The following is a 20,881-nucleotide window of genomic DNA, read 5'->3' as shown; positions in this document are numbered from 1 at the left end:
AAAAAAAAAAAAAAAAAAAAAAGATGAGCAAAGATGGTCACAAGTTGTCACAATAAACCCCCCAGCTACCCTTTAAGTGACCTTAGAACCTAAAAAAGAGAGCAGAGAGAGTAAAGAACATTCCATGTATGCTAAAAAACATTGAACAATTTCAGTTGAGACTTCACCTTTAAGTGACAGCAAACTACTTCTCTGTGTGTGATTCTCATCTTTAAAGTCACTTTCAGGAACAACAGAAACCATTAAAAAAACAGCAGAAAATTTCTCTAAGCTGAGATACTTTGCCCTTGCAAGTTAATGCTCTTCTCAGAAGTCTGATTGATAGATTTAACATAAGACATATAACTACACATTTCCACAGACATACACCCACTCTTTTTGACCTTGGGCAAGTAATTTATATCTTCTTCTGGACTGACCTGTAAAATGAGGGAACTAAAGCTCATTTAGCTGTCTCAAAGGGAGGCTTGTAAGGGGGAGTTACATTAACTTGCAAAGCTCTCCAAAGAGGATTACTGGTTTGTAAGAGTAGATGTATGAGGTGGAGCTGGCTACCTAGCTACTGGAGGACTTCTGAAGATCGGATATTCCGATTGATCTAAATGTTGACGACACTGTAGCAGAGAGAGATTCTGCATGACAGAACAATTCTCCCCATTCTAATTACTCTGCCAAGTATAGTCAAAAGCAAAATATTGGTCTAGAAAGAGGTCCCCAGCTATGCTAACATAAAAAGCAAACAGAAGATATGTTAACAGTCATAACACTTTATTATCTTTTTTCACTGTAAACAAACCTTGGTCATTAATAGAGAAGTTCTTTTTAACTGGCAGTACTCAATCCCTTTTTGATGGTCAAAAATTCAAAGCCGCTTAATAATTGCACTATTTGTGACACAAGGCAGTTAGTCAGGATCAAAATTCCAGGTCTGCTGGTAAGAGAAAGATCCCTACGATTCCAGGTTGAGAACATCAAATTACAACAAACACTATATAAAGTGCATCAGGTACAGTGCAAAGAGGTCAGGAAAAAAGGCAGGTAGAGAACTGACTGGTCTGCATGGCAAACTCCACTGTATAGCTGTATGGAGCACAGAGGTGCTCTACACAGCTGAAGGAACTCGAGCAGAAAAGCAGGTATTACAGCAAGGCAGATCTGGATACCCACAAACAGTAAAACCTCCTCCACATAACTAGAGATTTGGAAATGACTGAAGACATGGATAGTGTCACGTTTTAGGATTAGCCTCATGGCTGTAATGTGATGGAAAGCGAGGTCAGTCAGGCCAAGAAAACAAAAGCAGCTTTCATTAGTACTGCTCACTAATGAGATAATGCAAATCTGTGGTCAGGAGATTCTGAAAGCTAAATGTGGTAATTTCTGACCGCTTCAGCCCGAGACAGCTCTAGCCCTGCTTTAGTGAGCAGAGCACCCCCAAGAGAGCGGTTTGTGTCAGTGGGGCACTGCTCACGAAACGCTAAAGGAGACAGACCAAGGCCTTTCGCATATCATGGAAGTCTGTTCTGTCTCTACAGTGAGCTTGGAGATAGTGCAAAAACTCTTAGTTGACAGTCTCAATTATCTTATGTACTAAAACTATTTACAGTTATATTACACTTCAGAAAACCTGTTGTTTCTTTTGAAGTAAACAACTAAATTTTTAACAAAAAAGTGAACTAGTTTTCCTTCCTCTTGTGCTGAAATACATGTAAACAGGAAACACAAGCTCTTGTGGAGTAGCATGTTTTGTTCTGTTTCTTTTTGAAGGTCCTACCACTGTCTACCATTCTTCTGCCTGTTTCTCGTGTCCCAATCACGGTTGCAGAGAAGCAGGTGCTTTTTTCAGCATCCCTGAACACAGCCATTACACAAAGATTCCTGCTTTTTCATAAAACTGAGATAACCTAACACTTCCAAAGCAAAGCCTGTCAATATAGTCTATACAGCACATCCAGTTAATACAAATTTAGTCTGGTGTTCTGTTGTACCAGACAGGGACAGATTAGTCTAGTAAAAAACAAATAAATCCCTATGTGACAGGGATAGAGACTGCCTGTTGAATCTTACCACAGCTTGCTCTACCCACATTTTCTATTATACCTGATGAAAAACTGTGGAAATTTATCGGCAACCATTCAGTTATAAAACTGCATCGCAACAATTTATTGAATATTGCCATAGCAAAGAAAGAGGTATGAGACTTTTCAACTGTTTCAAAGAATCATTTTCCCTTTGTACTCCATTGATAGGTTATGCCCTTTATAACTTCATCCAATTAGTAAGGGCTCAAGTGCCATACGTATGGCACACGTCAGACAGTGTGACTGGTAAGTAGCAGCCTGCCATGGAGAATCAGTTCCTACTTTTCAAATGAAAGACAGAAATTGGGCACACTGTACTAGCTGGGGCGGGGCGGGGTGGGAGAAAAAAAGAGTAGCAATAGTTAAAAACATTTCAGTTTTTTGTAAAGAAGATCTTTCCAATATTGAAAAACTTTACAGAAAACTTATAATCACAGTTTTATACTCTAGGCTACACTGAGCTGATGAGATTTTCCTGCCCTGCTTATATAGGTTTTCTGGATTAAAAATAAACATACAATAAAGTTCAGTGCCTTTCAAAAAAATCAACCGAAACCAGCACCCTCCAAAAAAAACGAAACCAGACACAGATGTGGTCTCTTCTATACACTTAAATTCTTGCTTGTTTTTTTGAACCTGTCCCCCTCCCCCCCTCATCAAAAAGATAGCCAAAAAACACCCTGAGGTAGTGACTGTCTGTCAAAATACACAACTGGCACTTGGAATTTAGCTCCCTTCCTTTCACCAGAGGCACATCAGCAGCATCCATTTGCCATCACCAGTCAAGAGACTTCCATTTTACCAAGAGGTTGCTGAACCACACACCTTTACGCTGTCTTGAAGCCTTCCCCTTCTGTATGATGGCAAATGTCCATTAATTATTACTTCCTAGTACCCTGGGGAAGCCGATTTCTCATTTTGGGCTGGTGCACTGAGAGCCACTGTGCACAGATGGCCTTCACAACGTCATCTCCACTGTTCTCAGCCAGCTGCCGTACCTGCTGGACTAGCTGCACTGCTCTGGTCTTCTCCTGTCTCACCGAGACAAGATAGGCAGAACGCAGCTTGTTGCACATCACGTAGGCCTGGATCTGAAGCAGAAGAGGCAGTCAGAACTTGGTCAGAAGGCTGTAGTAAACTGACAGGACAAGCTTAAGCAAGGATTCACTGGAAATACCTAGTTCAGAAGCATGTTGTACAAGGTAGAAGCAGCGTATTATGAAGCAGAGTATGGGATGGAGCAGATCCCAATGTAAAAGATGGAGAGATAACTGTATTTTATTAAGTTTGTTTCTTGTGGAAACTCCTGTACTGTATTACCATGAAATCAGCACCAGGAATCCTATCTTGTGCATTAATTTACCATATCCTCATAGCAAAGGGTCTAAACTAGTCATTTTCTTCCATTGCTGGTTCTAGAATAGCTGACATCTTTCAGTGATAGATCTTACACAAAAGCAAAATGAAAGGTCCATTTTTCAATCTACATGCAACAGTGAGATTGTCAGTTGGAGCAGGACAGAGGACAGTCACAAATCTTAAGATCTGATTTCCAGCTAAGCCATTCAAGATCTACAACAATCCACAAACGCTGAGCCACAGCCTCTTCATATATAAACACACATCTACAGTTCACATATTTATCTGTTTCTCCAGTGGCTTAGCTGGTCAGTATGAAAGCTAACAAAGAAATGTAGTTTAGGCCTTGCTTTCTCTAAGCAAAAAAAGCATGTCAGTATTGGAGAAGTTTTGTCATTTAACTGTTGATCGCAAGGGAAATAGTATAATTCTGAAACAATAAGCTGAAATGGTCATCTTGGAGGTATGTTGATCCTCATTAGCTGTCTGCACCTATGTGAAAAGCTGGCTAACAAAACCAACAAACCCACCAATGCGCCTCCCCAGAGTACTTTTCCTCCCATTACAACAAATGCCTTGGCGTCAATCTGAGGACTGTCAAGGACTAACAGGGATGGCATCAATCTGTGACTTCATGTCACAGTCCTACAGCCATGAACACCACAGCCTTGAGGAGTTCACTGTGATTTCTACAATCTAGGAAGTGGCCTTCAAAACTTTGGCTTGAGCGAGAATGACAGAGAAGACAGTGACAGAGAGCACATGGCCTGCAGATCAAGACTGGGCTGTTCAGTGCTTGCTAAGGAGTTCCCCTACTGTACTTTTACTTACCTTGTTTTCATCACTGTCCATATCCTGAATCAGATTATCAAGATCCTGGATCCAAAAAAGGAAAAAGGTGTTCACATTTAGAGTGACTCTAGTTTGCAAACCTTTACCCCATGAAGGACCAAACCCCTCCACAGAGGAAAGGCTGCTGAGATTACACCTAGATGGTTACATTGTCCCAACTGCAAGTGCTGCAGATGCAGAAAACATGAAGTCCAATTCTTCCCTCTAGCACAGTTGCTCCTGCCTGTCATGCCTGTGGGGTATTCCTGGAGAATGCTATGAGCCTGGGAGTCCCCCATGGATATGGCTCATGTTGCACGAAATGAATCTGTAGGATCTGTGCACCTAGCAGGAGTCTGTCCCCATGGCCCACCCTGACCCAAGGCATGGACTGCATCCCCTAGCTTGATTAGTAAAACTTCATAGCGCATCTCCTTCCTTTCCTGGGATGGAAAAGACACTGTGGTAGGCAAAGGGAATCTTTAAATTGTTTCCTATAGAGTCGGGAGGCTCCCACCTCCACACATCCTCTGTGTTAGCCCTGGAAGCCTCACCGAAGGGAGCATCTCCCACCTCACTCAGTAGAGTTGGGCAGGATCCTGTGAAGCAAAGGTTCGCTCCCCATCACAGGTATCCAGTTGGGAAGTGCAGGGTAGGAGCATGCTACAGCTTCTTATAGTTTCCTTTCAGAGTAACTCGCATAAGGCAAACCACACACTCCCACCTTTAAACAACACATGCAGTACAGAGCCAGAAGATATGAAAGACTCACTGAAAGAGCAGCACAGGCACCACAGGATGGTTTTCCTGTAGCCTGTATTGTATATGCCTATTTTACTTCAAAAGGTACAAAACAGAGGGTAGAGTTACCTCAGCTGGTATGTTCTTGAACTCATTTAGACAGTTTAGGATAATGTTATCTCCATCATTTTTTGCTGCAACTCCGGACTCATTGACACACTTGAGGAGCTGCCGGATCTCACTGTACTTCTGCTGCTTCACCAGCTGCTTGGCCACTTTGCTGTACACTTCTGTAGCCTCCAGCTGGAAGTCCTAGAGGTAGTTGGAACATCAGAGCAGCATGTTAAATGTTCTCAGCAGGTTTTCTCACAGGGGATCTACACAACTGAGACAATCTCTCCTAAGGACAAAATATCACACCATGCTCCAAAAAGTCAAAGCTGTTTTAGGGGTCTCTGATTTTCTCGTCTCCACTGCTCAGGGCTGGATTAAAGGTTTTCTATAATCAGACTGGTAAAATTCAATTTTGCTCAAGAACAAGAGCACAGTTACTGCCTCCTTTTCAGGGGTGGCAAAAAAATCAGTTTTATTTCTTCTGGCAAAAGAACTTGCCTAGATCCTGTCCTGATTTTGTTTGTGAGGGGGTAACAGAGAGCATCTGCCACAGTGTATTGTCGCCTTGCAATTAAACCTTGACAGATCCCTACCCATCTCCCCCTCACTTATCAGGCTTCCACTACATTCCTCCAGCCACCCCACCATCTGTCACCCTTCTGTGTACCCTGAGAAACAAGAGGCAACTGACCATCGTACACCTCCCATACAAAGGAAGAGATGATGAAAGCTGTGGACTGATACTGCCATTAACAAGGCAAGAAAAGGAAAAAGAAAAAGGAAGGAAACAGAAGTGATGCCAGCCAGCTGGACTCACTGCTCCATTTTTATTGGGTGGTAGTGACTGATGTTGCTGCTAAAACGTACTATTTTTCTAAGGTTCTCCGTCTCACTAAAAACAGGCTATCTGCCTTGTACATCCTGATCTGAGAGAAGAAGCAGGGCCTGCCACTTCCACAAATACTCATTCAGTGTGCCAGCTCTGTCCAGAAGTGGCCCTGCTATACCTCCTGTCCCAGATAGGAAGCAACTGCAAACTGCACTGTTTGATGCAGTATCATTCCCGGAGGTGTTTAAAAGAAGCATAGATGAGGTTCTTAGGGACACAGTTTAGTGTTAGGTTAGCAGTTTGACTCGATCTTGAGGGTCTTTTGCAACCAAAATGATTCTATGATTTTATGATCTTTTAGCAGCTCCTAATATATGGACAAAAAACACACAAGGAAGTTTGAAGGCTCATGAGCGATGCTGACTGGTAAGCACCTCAGGTCCTACTAAAACAGGAGGAAGAAGAGGTCCCCAGAGAGAGTTCCCAGTTAATTAGCTTTGCTCTCTCAGACAGGAGAATAGTTCAGAGACAGCCTTGGACTTATTTACGCACTGTCTTTGCATGGCTATCTTGAACTGCAGAGCACCACCAAGTCAGAGCACTCTGCTCACATCTGTGGCTGTGGTTTGCCAGAGTTAAGTCACTGAGCAGGGTGCACAGTAAAGGAAAAGCTGTATTTAATTCCCTTCTAGGATCCAATTAGTTTGGAAGTGTCCTACTGAAGCAGCATCTTAATTTCCTTACCGAGCTTCCTCCAAATACATGGATATTTAAGACCTGAACAAATTACTTTTGTCACAAGAGGGTTTTCCTTTGGGGGACTAAAAGATGTTTTGAAAAGAAAAAAAAAACCCACAAACTTTTCCTTAAACAATTGCTGCTTGCAGGAGTTACTTTTATAATAATCGAGGCTCTAATTGTTAAATCGAGGTTTTACATACCTGAAGGACTCTAAATGCAATCCCAAACCCCTCCTCAATGTTTTTGCCTTCCAACATCACCTGAAAAGAGAGGCATAGACAAGCTCAGGGATGCACATTCATTTTCCATTACATACAGTTAAAAAATAATGCATTTCCAGATTTTGCCCAGAGGCCAAAACCCAATGTGTTACTTCAACAGAAAACAGCACCACTCCAACAAGTAGAGCAAATATAGAGTCTGTTGTCACACACTGATTCCCTGTGGAACATCAGGCAAGTTACAGATGGAGCTGAGCTGACATGAAGAAGGATTAGAATAACAGTAGTATTTGCCTTGCTTCAAAACAAAGCATGCACAGTCAAAAGGCATGTTACTATTTGTATTTGGGATCCTCTACATCTGAAAATTTGAACTTCGATTAGAGGAGCTCCAACCTCTCCTGTGTTCTCTGAGGAGAAACTTTATTTTTTCATAAACGGTAGGTTCCATACATACACAAGTAACCTGCCCATGAAAAATACAAGATGCTGCTCCAATCATTAAATGTTCCAACCTGTATATCAAGTTAGTATTGTTGAAGAAAAACAGAGCTGTATTTGAAATAGCGATAAATACCTTGCAAGCAACATCCATTTTCATGTTATTGTTTCCGAAGAGTGTGGGCAAGGAGGAATCGGTCATTTGAGAGGTTCCTGAGCTTTCACATCGATGCAGGAACTTTGTTACTTCCATCTGCAGATCAACTGTATTGATGTGCCTGACAGAGGAAAAATTCTGACTTTATTTTGAAACAGTGTCAATTATTATTTGTGTAAACTTACTCATTTCTTGAACACATTTCAGAATACGACATATTTCCAAAAAACAATTATTTTGGTTACTTTTTGACTCTATATTTTGTGTAGCCAAGTCCACAGCAACGAGATAATTTTCAGATCTGTGCACTTAACATGGATCAGAAGCTGAGGGCAAGCACTTGTTCACATTATTTCAAAGAAGTGATCCAGAAAATCTGGATCCCAAATAAATACCTTCCCCCCCCTTTTCCACCTCCTCACATGCACTCCCCCCCACATTTGAGTCTAGCCTAAAAAAAAAAAAAAAAAAAGGGAGGAAAAAAACCCTAAGAAAACCAAGATATAAAAGCCCAAGTACAAGAGAGATCTGGCTAAATTTGCACTTCAACTTCTGAATACAGGGATTCAGTTACATCTGGCACCTATATCTTGTACATAGTTGAATGTCATGAGTTAACCCCGGTAGGCAGATAAGCACCACAAAACTGTTTGCTTTGTGGAGAGGAGAGGAAAGGAAGAATAAAAGCAAGAAAACTGGTGGATTGATGTATATCTGTCTATGCGCTGCAGAATTTTTGTTTGTTTTTTAAATTAAAGGATGGTAGATGATACAAAGACTGATATTTTTAGTAGAAACAATTGCTCATCTCCTGGGTTGGGTTGTTGAGGGAAAAGGTAATGGGAATCCTATAATCGCAACTACATAAAAGTCAGCTAGCACAGCTAGCAAGTGTTAGCTAAAGTCAGCTTAAACACAACCACTGGGAAAAAAAAAAATCCTGAATTTCCCCTTTCCTATAACTTAGCTTCTTGTTTACAGATACCTCGACACATCTGTAGCAGACATTTTCTTCCGAAAAGTGAATGCCATTTTTTTCCTTCCCGAACTTCTTGAGACCTCCTGCAGATAGACTTTGAGATGGTCCTTGATCTTTAGAAGCCATGTCTGTTTGCCTCCCAGTTCCGTGTAAGACTTCGCTCCATGTGTGAAAAATCTAATGCAGGTCATGGCAGCACGAACGTGATCCTGGAAAAAATATACTGAACACTAAGATGGACCAAAATGCCCCACCTTCACTAATCGTTGTCCCTACTGAAGTGCTCCCATAAAGCAGGCAATGCTCTGTTTTCTTTAAAGCAGTAGTTAAGCTACTGCGATGTGTCAAATCGATGACAAACGGTTAGTGGGTCAGCTTCAGTCAGGCTCAGGCCTTCCTGTCTTTTAGCATTGGAAAGTAGCAAAAATATACTTGTCCATCATGCAGATTTATACCAAAGCACATAACCAAAAGTCTGACAGTATTCAACATTTCACTGAAAGAGATGGCACTGACCCTCATCTTACCTTCATGAACTGCTGCAGCTCATACAGAATATGGTAGTAGTTCTTCCTCTGCAAGTATTTGCAGGTTGCAATCAAGTAGACTCCCCAGCTTTCCAATCCTGGATCAATGGTTTCCAGCAAGTTCTCCAACATATGCAGTTTTCCCCTTTCATAACTTGGAACGAAGATCCCTTCAATGAACACTTCTGATGGCGATTCCTACACAGACATCAGAAAGGCAGCTTGAAGCAAAGCCACTATGGCTTCTTGGTTTTCCTTATATAACATAAAGGAGAATTAAGTGACAGAGGTAATGAAGTTAATAAATAATTTAGGTTGGAAGGCATCTCCAGAGGTCGTTTAGTTCAAACCCCCACTCAAAGAATGGCTTCAAAGATAGATCATGCTTCTCTGGGCCTGTCCAGTCAAGTTCTGAGCATGACCAGGTATGACAGCCTCTCTGGGACGCAGTTCCCATGTCTAAATATCCTCACTGCAAAAAAACTTTTCCTTATATCCAGCTGGCATTTCCCTTGCTCCAAATTGTGTTCACTATCTCTTACCCCTTTACTGTACATGTGTAAGATATGCCTGGCTCCATCTTCCTGACAATCACCCACTTGGTAGTTGAAAAGAGTACACAGATCTCCTTTTACCTTCTCTCCTCCAAGCTGAAAAACCCTAGCTCTATCACTCTCCTCATATATCATGTGCTTCAGGCCCCTCGCCACTTTGGTGGCCTTCCATTAGACTTGCTCCCCTTTGACAAAGTCTGTTTTGTCCTAGAGAACCCCAAACTGGGCACAGTAGTTCAGATGAAACCTCACAAGTAGTGAGCTGAGGGGGATATTTCCTTCACTTGACTGTGGTCTTGCAAATGCAGCCTAACATATTAATGTTACTATGGGAGGGAGCATGCGGAACAACATGGCCTGCATAAATGTTTTAAAGATATGATATGGAATCTATCTTTTTTAATCTCAGAATAAGTTACAAGCTACAAAGCCTGTACACATAAAATGTTTCCAAACAACCAACTGCAAAATGTTTCATCAAAAGCCCAGTACCTTACAACTTTAATGTAACAAACCTTCCTCTCTAGTTTGCATGATCACTGCCAACGTCCTTGTCCAAAACTTCCACATCAAATTGTATAGCTAGACTATTTTCAAAGTCTGTACTTAACCAGTGAAATTATTTCACTAACATTGCAAAAATATGCAACTTTTCTTTACAGGCAAACTTAAACTAATATAAAGGGCACATTTGAAAAGCAAATTTAATATGCAGAAGAGTATATGAGCTTAAAATTATTGATACAATGAGAAAGCAGAGCTGATAAGTCAAATTTTGATTAATAAAGACTGAAGACAGTGGAATTTGATGTTTCAAGCTGTATATTCTCAATAAGAATTACTTCAAATAATAATAAAAATAATCAGTAAATCAAACACAAGCACAGAAACTTAAAAAAAAAAAAAAAACCAACAACCAAATAAACCCCCCCCCCACTTATAAGCTTTCAAGCTGGTGAGATGTAATGGCTTCACATCTCCTCCACATCTCCTAAGAAGCACCCTTAATGAATCAGTGAGAACCTTGTTGGAATAATTTCTAGGTTTAATTGTAATTCAGCACCAAAACAACTGTTTTCTCCAGACATTCTTAAGCCCTCCTATATTATACAGTTCTCCTAAGGAAGAACTGGAAACCGCGTTTTGGCTTCCCTAAATTTCAGTCCTCTGGGACACGATCCTGTACTCCCTTATATTTCTAACGGTTACAGAAGTGCAAACACGTGTGTCTTACTCAAACAAGGGACAGAGCCACTGGGATAAAGTGTCTGGTGTTACCAGCATGTTGGAATTCAAAATTTTAATTCTCTCTTCTGAACTGTATGACTACAGTCCTAGGTTTTCAGCTTGGTAGAAAAAAAGACAAAGTAGTGTTGATGCAGGACCTCTACCAAAAAAATAAAACACTTTCTACTTTCTAGAAGTCACTGTTTCAACATAATGGGGAAGAGAGATTAAACAGAACATGTAAAGATCTAAGTTATTTTTTCATGCTGCTGAATTCTTGTCAGTCACTGGACAGTTCATATAACAACATTTAGAACCTCAGAAAACTCCTGTGCAGGAAAACACGCAGAATGGTGCATGATGCTCATTACCACCTTAGACTGGCCTTGAAGTCCGCTTAGCTACTTTTCCAATTCCAGTTTAGGTGATGGCAAATTAGATTACTCACCTTATTTAACAAGTGAAGCAGTGCTTCTCTCATACAGTCATGCCTCATGTAAAAGCTTATTATTGCCAGATTAGTGCCATAAGTATGTAAATAGAACAAGCACTCCTGATAGTAGCTGTTGTGTTGAATCTTCCCCTCGCACATCATCTCCAGAGACAGACTTCTCGTTCTTAGTGTTGCTTCAAGTTCCCTCAATGTGGCAAAGTAATCATCATCCTGCCGTCAAAACAAAGAATCAATGATAGGTGATGGGGAAGAAGAAAACTTTTTTTAGTTAGATCTGGTCACTCAGCCCTGAAGCATTTCTGTAACTGTTGTTTTTAAAACAGATACAGCTTTACAGGGGTGAGAATCCAGTAATGCTTTTTATAAACACTAGACTGGAACCCTGCTATCAGCACAGGTGGTGAACACTGCTGTAGCTAGCAAGGTTGTTTCCAGGGACAGACAGTAGGCTTATTTATTTAAACACAATTCCACTGTCAACAGCTACTTCAATAACCTAGTCCAAACAGGCTTTTTTATTCTCCTAAATATATACTAAGAGGTCTTCCATCATGATGATTCTGCAGTTACTTAGTACTAAAAGTCTTTTTTCAGTACCTTATCAGAACTTCCAGAGCTAATCTCAAATCACATAATAAAGCTTTTTGACAACAAAAGAAGAGTGGAAGAGCATTTGTAAATTCTCCCTTAAATTCCTGAAAAGTTATCAGAGTTTCAGTAGAAAAATGGCGTCACCACAGCATCACAACATATTGTTGGGGTCTAGTTTAGTTTCCTCAGACTGTAGTAATAACATGTTAACCAGTACAGCTTCCTTCCCCTCCACTAAGTATGCCCCAAATTACTATAAAATCCTATGATCTGGTTCTCAGCTGTACTGAAACAGCTAACGAATTTCTTAACAATATTCAGTTTGCAATACGCAATCACGACAAAAGGAGGAAAAAAACTAATATCTGATATTGTAACATGCATTGCTATAAGATGTATACTAAAACATCAATACTTGGCTTTGCTTTAGCCATTCAGAGCAGACAGAAGCCTCTTACCGCAATGAGTATGGGCTTCACTGTGGACTCCAGGTACTGTATCACATCCTGGACCAGCCTTGAACCATGGTTCAGCTGGTTCAGATCCATAGGTGGCTTTAAACATCGGTTAAACTTCTCTCTTGCTGAACTTAAATTTCCAGCTTTAAGGCAAGCCATGCCCCAGGCATGCCACGCTCCACCAGGATCCAACCCAGATTTTGTAGAAACCTAAATTAAAAATTGTTTGTTAATATTGCAACAGTCCCAGTACAGAAAACGGGAAAACTGGCTTGTCACATAGCCTGTGATTGTGATCTTTCACTTCCTAGAGGACATTTTGCATTAAATCAAAACACAAAATCCCCCATACTGATTATGTTAGTATTACTGGCACAAAATGCCAACTACCAAAACACCCACAATCTTCAAATGTGGAAGTATTATTTATTGTGCAAGTTTAAGCAACTATTTATCTGGGAAATTTCAGTTCAGCAGTTCTAAAACTCAGGACATTTTCACATCCGCTTTTCTAAAGCAGCTGATTTTTAAACAGCAGAATTCCTCAGGTTTGCAGTTTTAAAAAAAGCAACTGAAGACGCTTCACAAACCTCCAGGAAATTATTTATTTCACATAATTTTGCTGATCAATTTTATTTCTTATTTTCTTCAGATGACCAGCTCCCTTTAAACATGAAACATTTTTATTCAAATAGGTCATCTATTCCTGCTGGTTATTACCTCTTAAAAATCCTAATCCTGTTTTTAGTGCCATAATCCTGTTCTTAACAAACTGCAATGCCATAAAACAGAAGCTTATGAAATCCCGGGAGCAAGAGGAAGACAGAAAATTATAAACCCCACCAGATGAGCTCTGATACATAGATTTGCCACCACTGCTGATTTCCAAGTAAACACTTGGGAAAGGTGCCTTACTAATGTCTGCTGTGGAATTGTAGACAAATAAAATCAAACATACAGGCTTCCAAAAAAGTCCTGCCACAAAGGATGTCTCAGTCTTTCTACCACATGCAAGGTTCCTCCATTTAAATGAATTTCTTGCAGTTAGTCCATCCCAATTTTAACTGTACCAGGAAACAAGGCCCCTACTTTTCCCTTAAAAAAGCCACTAAAGAAGCATTACTAGTACTGACATCCCTTCACTGTCGTTACCTCTATGGCTAGTTGATAGTACTCTGCTTCTAGAAGCCGATTTCTTAATCTTGTTACTGCTGCAGGAAGAAGAATCTGATCCAAAGATGGTATTGGACGGTAGGCAGCAGCAACCAAAATATTCAACACATCCACTTTGCTGATGTAGCTAGGGGAAAACAAAGAGGTTAAACAAATACATACACTTCCACTACTATTGTACACTTAAAGAACCTTATGTCGAAGACAACTCTTAGAACAGTGGTTCCTAATCACCTAGTTTCTCTATCCATCATACTATCCTATTCAGACTATTTTTTGTTGTTTTGTTTTCCACATTCAGTGGAATGCTGGCAGCCACTGACGGCAGACACAAGCTCTATGTTACCAAATCAAAATAATACATGTGAAATTTATATATTACACCTGCTACATCAAGCTCTGTAGGACAAAACTTGAGGAAAGTGTAAAATGGCACTTTCATAAAGTGCAGGTTTGAACACCTATAGTGAAATACATACTGAAAGCAGATACAAAATATCATAAGTAAAATATTTACCCCAGTCTTTGTGAATTATTTCTCCCTACTCTGAAAATTTTCTCAGCAATTATTAGTCATTTTATTTGAAATTTTACTATTTGAACTCTTACATTATGAACTTCTCTTCTTGTTTAAAATGTCCACAGTACAATCACAAAACAAGCTTCCCTCCCTCCACTTCCCAGTAAAAAAGGTTGATGGTCTCCACAAAACCTCAATACATCCTAGTGAACATGTGATAAATCACCTGTCACAGAGAGCTAGATCCTGGCTCCTTCCAGCTTTTACAAACATCATTTTGGCACTGAAGAGCAATTGTTTCATGATGTCCATAAGGAGACCAGCATCCACCTCAGGATTAGTGAGCCCTTGGGACAACTTACAGCAGTGTTCTATCAGCTGGTGGCCACACGCGATGCTATCGCTGTGCAGGCTGAGGATGGCAATACACAAGGAAGAGCTAGGAGCCTGACAATTTGAGGAAAAACAGACAAACATGGGTATTGAGATAGTTCTCCAGGGAACTGCTTATATCGGACTATATTTCCCCAGGCCTCACCTGTTCATAATAAAATTCGCTGCGTACAATTTCATTCTCCTCTTCATTCAGGGAAAAAGTCCATTCAAGCTCCGTTGCCTTGGGCATTCGCACCACTGTGGAATATTCATTCTTAGAAGATTCTGCAGCCAAAAATAAAACAGCAGGCAGAATAATTATACAAGCAGCAACAAAGCCATCTAAGGACGCATAATGCAGAGTATTCCTATACTCTCATAGAAGTGTCATCTGTAATCCTCTCATTGTGCCATTTCCTGACAGTATCACACATCCAGCACACAGATTACAGAAGGATTTCCATTCCTCAGCAGGCTGCTAAATTGGACCTAAACTTGCTCTCACTGCTACCAACAAGCTGTCACCAAAAACTGGCTCCAGGATCATGTCTTCAAATGATTATCCAACTCTTACCCTACTGGACACCAAGCACAGCAATGTCCCCGCTTCAGCCTTCCCTCAGGCAAATTATTAAATATTTCTGGGCAGGAGGCATGTGGAAATACAAGACCTGTGGGTTACAGCTAAAAAGGTAACTGAAGAACCAGTTGTAAAAGAAAGGGTAAACTGACTGAACTGCCTGTGTTCGTCTTGTTTTTAGAATACAAGCTATCTGAACATACAGCCCAGCAGCTTCAAGACAAAATAGAAAATGAGTTAACTCTCTACGTTAAGTTTTCATATAAAATAATACTGCAGAAAATTGGAATTTTGATCAAATTATTAAAGAAATTTCATTTCCGTGAAAAGTCTTTCTTTCCTCTGGATTGCTGGCATAAAAACAATGGCCAATCTCACAATGCTAAAAAACTGAGAACAGTGCTAATTTTCTACTCTTTCCCCTGATCAACTTCCTCTTCTCCCTAGAAAAACTTAAAAAAAAAAAAAGTCTCAAAATTCACTGTTCTACATTTCACTGAAGGACTGTTAAGATTATTGAGTAAAACTAAAACTGTCGGGTGAATAAAAAAAAAAAGAAAAACACTATTTCTAAATTGAACTGGGAACTGGAATAATTACAATAAACCAGGCTTGAAGACATTTGATAAGCCTTCTTCACGGTCTCACCAGATAAGTTAGTAAAGCAGAATAAAACACTTTCCCTCTTAAATCTGAGGATTTCCATACTGTTCTTATTCAGTCCTGCTGAATGAATCTTATGTGCTCAGTGGTGTGTAGCAGACAAAGTGAAAGATCTAATCAGAAGCAGCAGCTCAGAAACTGCCTTTCAGCTGTTTCAGTCTTGGAACAAATGTAGCAGTAAAGCAAACAAAAAACAAAAACAGAAGGGCAAATTTTGCACCATGTTTCACATTACTGCTATAAACACTTCAAATAACTATGTTTTGGTCTGCTGGAATTCACATCAGTGTAGGAAAATTTTGCAGAATCGCCAAACTAAGCAACAAACAGCAAATGCCTTCTGAGGAAAAATGGCAGAGGAAAAAAAAATCAACTAAATCTTGTTATTATTCCTGAAGTATTATGATATTAGATGTGTAAATTGAGGCACCGAAATTACTAGTAACACAACCAGAAAAAGACATGGAACTCAAGACACAATGAGACCCATGAGAGGGGCCTCATCCTGTGCTACCCCCCAGCACAGGGTATCAAACACCCCAGCACACTGCAGTGCTATTCAGAGTTTTACTATCATGGTTTGAAAAAAGAGGATCACTACACTCAGTGCAGCTCTGCAGCGGGCTAATTAATTCCTAATCATACCACAGCCTCTCACTGTGCAAAGTGCATTCTCCAAGTGTTGTTTTTCAGTTCCTCCCTTTAATCTCCATCCAGTACATTCAATATTGGCTCAGACATCTCTCCTAAATCTCAGCTTCCATGCACCGAAGTTTGGAATGTTCAATTTCAGCCTGCACATGCAAAAACTATCCGTGATATTTTGTAACCGAAGTTTTGATCATCATTCCACTTCAACCAGATGTATCAGGTTCCTATCTCTAACTCTGCTTCTAACCAGGCACTTTAAAAAATATATATATAAATAAAAATCAAAGTTTAACATTACCCCATTCCTTACCTTCTGCTTGGTCCTGAACTTCTTTTCTGCTGTAATAAAATGACAGAAAGAAACATCATGCCTACGCCAGTAGAGCAGGGAAAAAAACATTGTTTTAAAAGAGAGATCAATATGGCTAACCTTTTAAGAACACTGTCTTGTAAAAATCTAACATCTCCCCTCCTTTCTCTCTCTGACCCGGTGCCCTGCCCCTACACAAAAACTGTCTGGAAATCTAAGACCTTGCCTCTGCATTGTTGTATTTCAACTACACTACATAATTAGTTCTTATAACTTTCTCTAGGAGTAGTATTGTTGCACACATCATACAAATGCAGATGCTGAGAACAAGAACTGCCCAGTATCAGAATATATCAGAGCTAAAAACAAGTTTTAGGTATCCAGGCCTCTGTAATTAAGATTAATTTAGTTTTGACACACAAATAGGGCAAGTATAAAAAAAAACAAACCAACAACATCAAAACCAACCAAAAAAAACCACCAGACACTTAAGCAATTAAAATGTGACAAGTGTCATTCAAGCTCACTGCTAGGTTCTGCTGGCCTAATCTGGCAACTCTTCTGATGCAAACTGGTTCAGCTAGAGGTGACTGCTTGTTTTTGCAGAGGTTCCTTTTGCACAGTATTCCTTTTTCCCTGCCACAGCAGATAGCACTATCTACAGGCTTGCTAGGAAAATAGGAAACGCAGCTGCAAGTGCAGCTGAAGAGAGTGAGTTTTGCTCTCCGTGACCCTGTGGAGCCTGCTGATACTGCCACAGCTGACACTGCTATCAGCAGGCTCGACAGGGTCACGGAGAGCAAAACTCACTCTTTTCAGCTGCACTTTTCACTTGCTTGCCTAACATACACATAACAAATTTCAGTCCAATTCTCAGCTTAAAGAAATGACATGCAAATCTGTCATGGCAGCTGTCCCTTTTATCAGGCCAATTTCAAAGCCTATCTAATCATGAACTTGCTTTTGAATCCCCAAGTGTTCAGGAAGTTGTAATCAAGGGATTATGGAATAACATTAAAACACTGATATGTTCAGCAGAGCCAGTCAACACGTGACATTAACCTAGGAGCAGAGTAAACTGCAAGAAACTCTGTCACACTGTAGTGGTTTGTGCTGATTACATTTTGCATCAAAGCAGTCAATTCTTAAGTTTGATGATCAGTTGATGCTTAAAGACTACAAGACTTTGTTGCCTTGCTCTCCAGTTTTGTTTCTAATATGAGAAGTAAACTGAGGCATAATGAACATCCCCACATCTATTAAACCTGAAAATTCCAACAGCTGAAGCAAAAAAAGGCGATTTTATTATCCAGATAAACCCAAAAGCTTATTTCTCTCTCATTCCATCCATGTACTCTGCTGTGTACATGAAATTGAGGAGAACTACAATGGAAGGACTTACGTGCTTCTGTCTTGTACCAAGCCAGGCACATGGTCTCTGTTGTAGTAGCTATAGCACTGATCACATACTCGAGACAGATTTTCTCTGCAACCTTCTACTGCCATTTTCTTGGTGGAGCAAGAGCTGCACACCAGCCTGCCACAGCGTCTGCAGTGATGGCGCCTGTTAAACTAAGCAAAAGAGGTCACAGATGAGCAACAGAAAGAATTTACTAAAATCGCCTCCTATATCTGCCTCTACTCATGATTGAACTTGCTCCATTTGAAGAGAGGAAATCTGTGCATGATAAGGCTTTGCAGAACTATACAATGATTGATTCTAACTGTCATCATTCCCTTCTGGATAGGGCATGGTAAAGAAAAACAAAACCAAACAAAACAAAACCAAGAGGCAGGTAGATAAAACATGTTTGCTGCAGCCTTGGCCTTTCCACTATCTAAATTGTCTCAATTTTGATCACAGAGCTAATTAGATCATCTCTTGGAAAAGTGAGAAGCTGTTAGACTGTCTTTCTGACACCATCTTAATAATCTGCAAATTCAAAAGCAACAGATACTTCAAAAAACCACTACAGTTTCTAAGCAACAGAAGATAGACTGCCAGCACACCCGCAAAACTCAAAATTAATCTTTTCCCTTAAAGCACCAATGCAGTTGCTCAAGTACTCTATGAAACAACAGGTTTCAGAGAAGTGTAACTAACAGCAAAAATCATGTTTTCTGTATTGGTAATCTGAACTACATGATGCTCATGTTATTTCTTGCCAGTGCAGTCAAGTAGACAGCCTTTTGAAATATTAATACTGCTATTATTACACATTTTTGAGATCTCATAGTTGTCTCCTCTCTGATGACCAGATTTCCTCTTTAGGTTTATCACTTCACAGGACTCTGCAAGGAGCTGTTGCCAGTCTCCTTAACTACACTAAATAGAAACTAATGGTTAAATATCAAAGGACTGGCAATCTTGTCAAGCCTACACTGATGCAGACAAACTTGCTAAAGTAGCTAGTGTCTCTTACGAAACAGACTGAGCAAGTATTCATATTAAGGTCATGGTTCTAGGAACGTCTGTACTTCATTTTTTCCTCCTTACCATAGTAAAGCGTTCAGTTTTGCAAACCATACATAGCGTTTCAGTGTCATCAGGTATCCATTGCTGCTTTGGTGGTGGCTTCTCAGGAGGCACAAATTGCTGAGGAAACAAATTCTGCTGCAGACTTCTGTCTCTGGGACTTGCAGATATGTTGACACCTTAAGAAGAACCAGGCCAATAAAAACATAGAATGGAATTTCAGCTGTTCAATGGAGTCTTGAATACCAGAAAACACTACAGACTTACTGAGTTTATATGACCTTACAATCTGTCTGTCTCACAAGACAACTACGATTATCTTTCAACCAGGTATGGTAGAATAACATTGTGTAAGGAATATATATATATATATACTTCAAGCTAAAATTGTAAGACTTTAATCTTATAGTACTTCAGTAATGGTAAGCAAGAGTACATAATTATTAATAGACCTTTATCATAAAAATTAGAGACGTACAAGACAACTAGTCAACATCTGTTCGTGTATCGTAAGCAGAAATTTAGAGGAAGAAGAAAAAAATACTCAGGTATACCATAAAGCATAATCTTAAGGATACCTAGCATTGACATTCCTGAAGATTGAGACCTTTCTTATCTCAGGAGATGTGTGGTATGGCTAGCAACAGCACACCCCTCCCTGTTCTAGTCCCCTTTACAATCTACTGTGTGGAAATCAGTTCAAAGAGGCAGCAGATTAAGTCTTTGGCCTTCAGGATCTTTGAGCATGTCAATGAAATACACATTGAATCGAATTTACAGTACCAGATAGGCTTTTAGTTTATATGATGTGAGACAATTACACTACAAGCTAATTAAAAAGTTCAACATGTCATTGCAGCCCTGCAAGTTAACCTTCTGTGTACATGAATACTAAATCAAAAAATTTAAAAAAAAAATCTCCATTCCAATAAAGCTAACTCATTCTTATCCAAGTAGATACTGGAGTGCCAAGGACCATTAGAGGCCAATGCATTCAAGTTTTGTAACAACATACAGATATTAATCTGACCATTATAAGAAAAACTGAAGAGCTACACAGCCAAAACCAAGATGCTGCTGTCACTGCATGTAGGCAGAACACAGAGAGTCTTCAGTTCAGGATACAGAACCAGAGAACAGTTTGGACACCCTAAAGTGTAGATCTGGGTAACACTGCACAGTTCTAGTGCAGGCCCACCATTTGCTGAGGTGTGAGTATATCCTTTGCTAGTCATGCCCTGAGAGCACAGAATGTGCCTCACTCACAATATATCTTCCAAAAGGTCCATCTCTTGCATTAGATGCTGAATGGAGCCTATTGAAGAATTTGTGGTTGTTTTTAACCCACAAATATTCTTCAGTTTTTTTGGCTTAAATTATTATGTTTCTATTTTTTTCTGTTTGAGGACTGTGAGTGGAGCCTCTCAGACAACACAAGGTTGTCTGTTAGTTCCTTCGGGTCACAGCGGTGATCCTAGAAAAAAAATAAATTCAAGAACCAAAAGAATGACCAAAAAATACAACACAAATGAGATCCCTACTGTAAAACCAAAGTTAAGGTCCAAAAGAAAAAAGTAAAAAAGAAGAAGACAGGGAGAAGTACCACAGCGATGGGCTTCCAGACAAGTTCTGCCTATATACCCAGAGAGAGAGTACAGAAATAAGACACAGAAGGATTAACCTGCAGCACCATCAATCCCCTAGCGACCTAGCTGTGGCAGAGAGATCATTTTTTCCTGTCCTGTTTCCTGCAGTCTGTTCAGGCTTGTTCTTTTTATGTAGGGTCTGGAAAGGTTTTGTGTTGATTTTTCAGACATTTTGTAGATAT

The 20,881-nt window shown here is 40.0% G+C and overlaps 1 protein-coding gene across 4 annotated transcripts in view; it reads right to left on the bottom strand.

Annotated features, from left to right (window-relative positions):
• Positions 1 to 751: 751 nt before the first annotated feature.
• ZFYVE26 (zinc finger FYVE-type containing 26) overlaps positions 752 to 20,881 on the bottom strand; it is a 50,148-nt gene continuing 30,018 nt past the window's right edge. For 3 of the 4 annotated variants that reach the window (XM_082057938.1, XM_082057937.1, XM_082057940.1), the window contains 15 exons: positions 19,075 to 19,232; positions 17,980 to 18,149; positions 16,578 to 16,606; positions 14,537 to 14,658; positions 14,225 to 14,445; positions 13,458 to 13,605; positions 12,306 to 12,515; positions 11,251 to 11,466; positions 9,022 to 9,219; positions 8,501 to 8,703; positions 7,495 to 7,636; positions 6,897 to 6,956; positions 5,142 to 5,324; positions 4,272 to 4,316; positions 752 to 3,172 (listed from right to left, as the gene is read on the bottom strand). In XM_082057938.1, the coding sequence (XP_081914064.1) occupies positions 2,963 to 3,172; positions 4,272 to 4,316; positions 5,142 to 5,324; positions 6,897 to 6,956; positions 7,495 to 7,636; positions 8,501 to 8,703; positions 9,022 to 9,219; positions 11,251 to 11,466; positions 12,306 to 12,515; positions 13,458 to 13,605; positions 14,225 to 14,445; positions 14,537 to 14,658; positions 16,578 to 16,606; positions 17,980 to 18,149; positions 19,075 to 19,232 (2,315 nt within the window). In that variant the 3' untranslated portion in view covers positions 752 to 2,962. The remainder of the gene's footprint in view (positions 3,173 to 4,271; positions 4,317 to 5,141; positions 5,325 to 6,896; positions 6,957 to 7,494; positions 7,637 to 8,500; positions 8,704 to 9,021; positions 9,220 to 11,250; positions 11,467 to 12,305; positions 12,516 to 13,457; positions 13,606 to 14,224; positions 14,446 to 14,536; positions 14,659 to 16,577; positions 16,607 to 17,979; positions 18,150 to 19,074; positions 19,233 to 20,881) is intronic. The other variant, XM_082057939.1, reaches the window with a different exon arrangement.

This window comes from Streptopelia decaocto, assembly GCF_964273445.1.
Source record: "Streptopelia decaocto genome assembly, chromosome: 7".
NCBI lineage: Eukaryota > Metazoa > Chordata > Aves > Columbiformes > Columbidae > Streptopelia > Streptopelia decaocto.
Note: the sequence above shows the minus strand (reverse complement) of the source record. Positions and strands in the feature narration are given on the sequence as shown.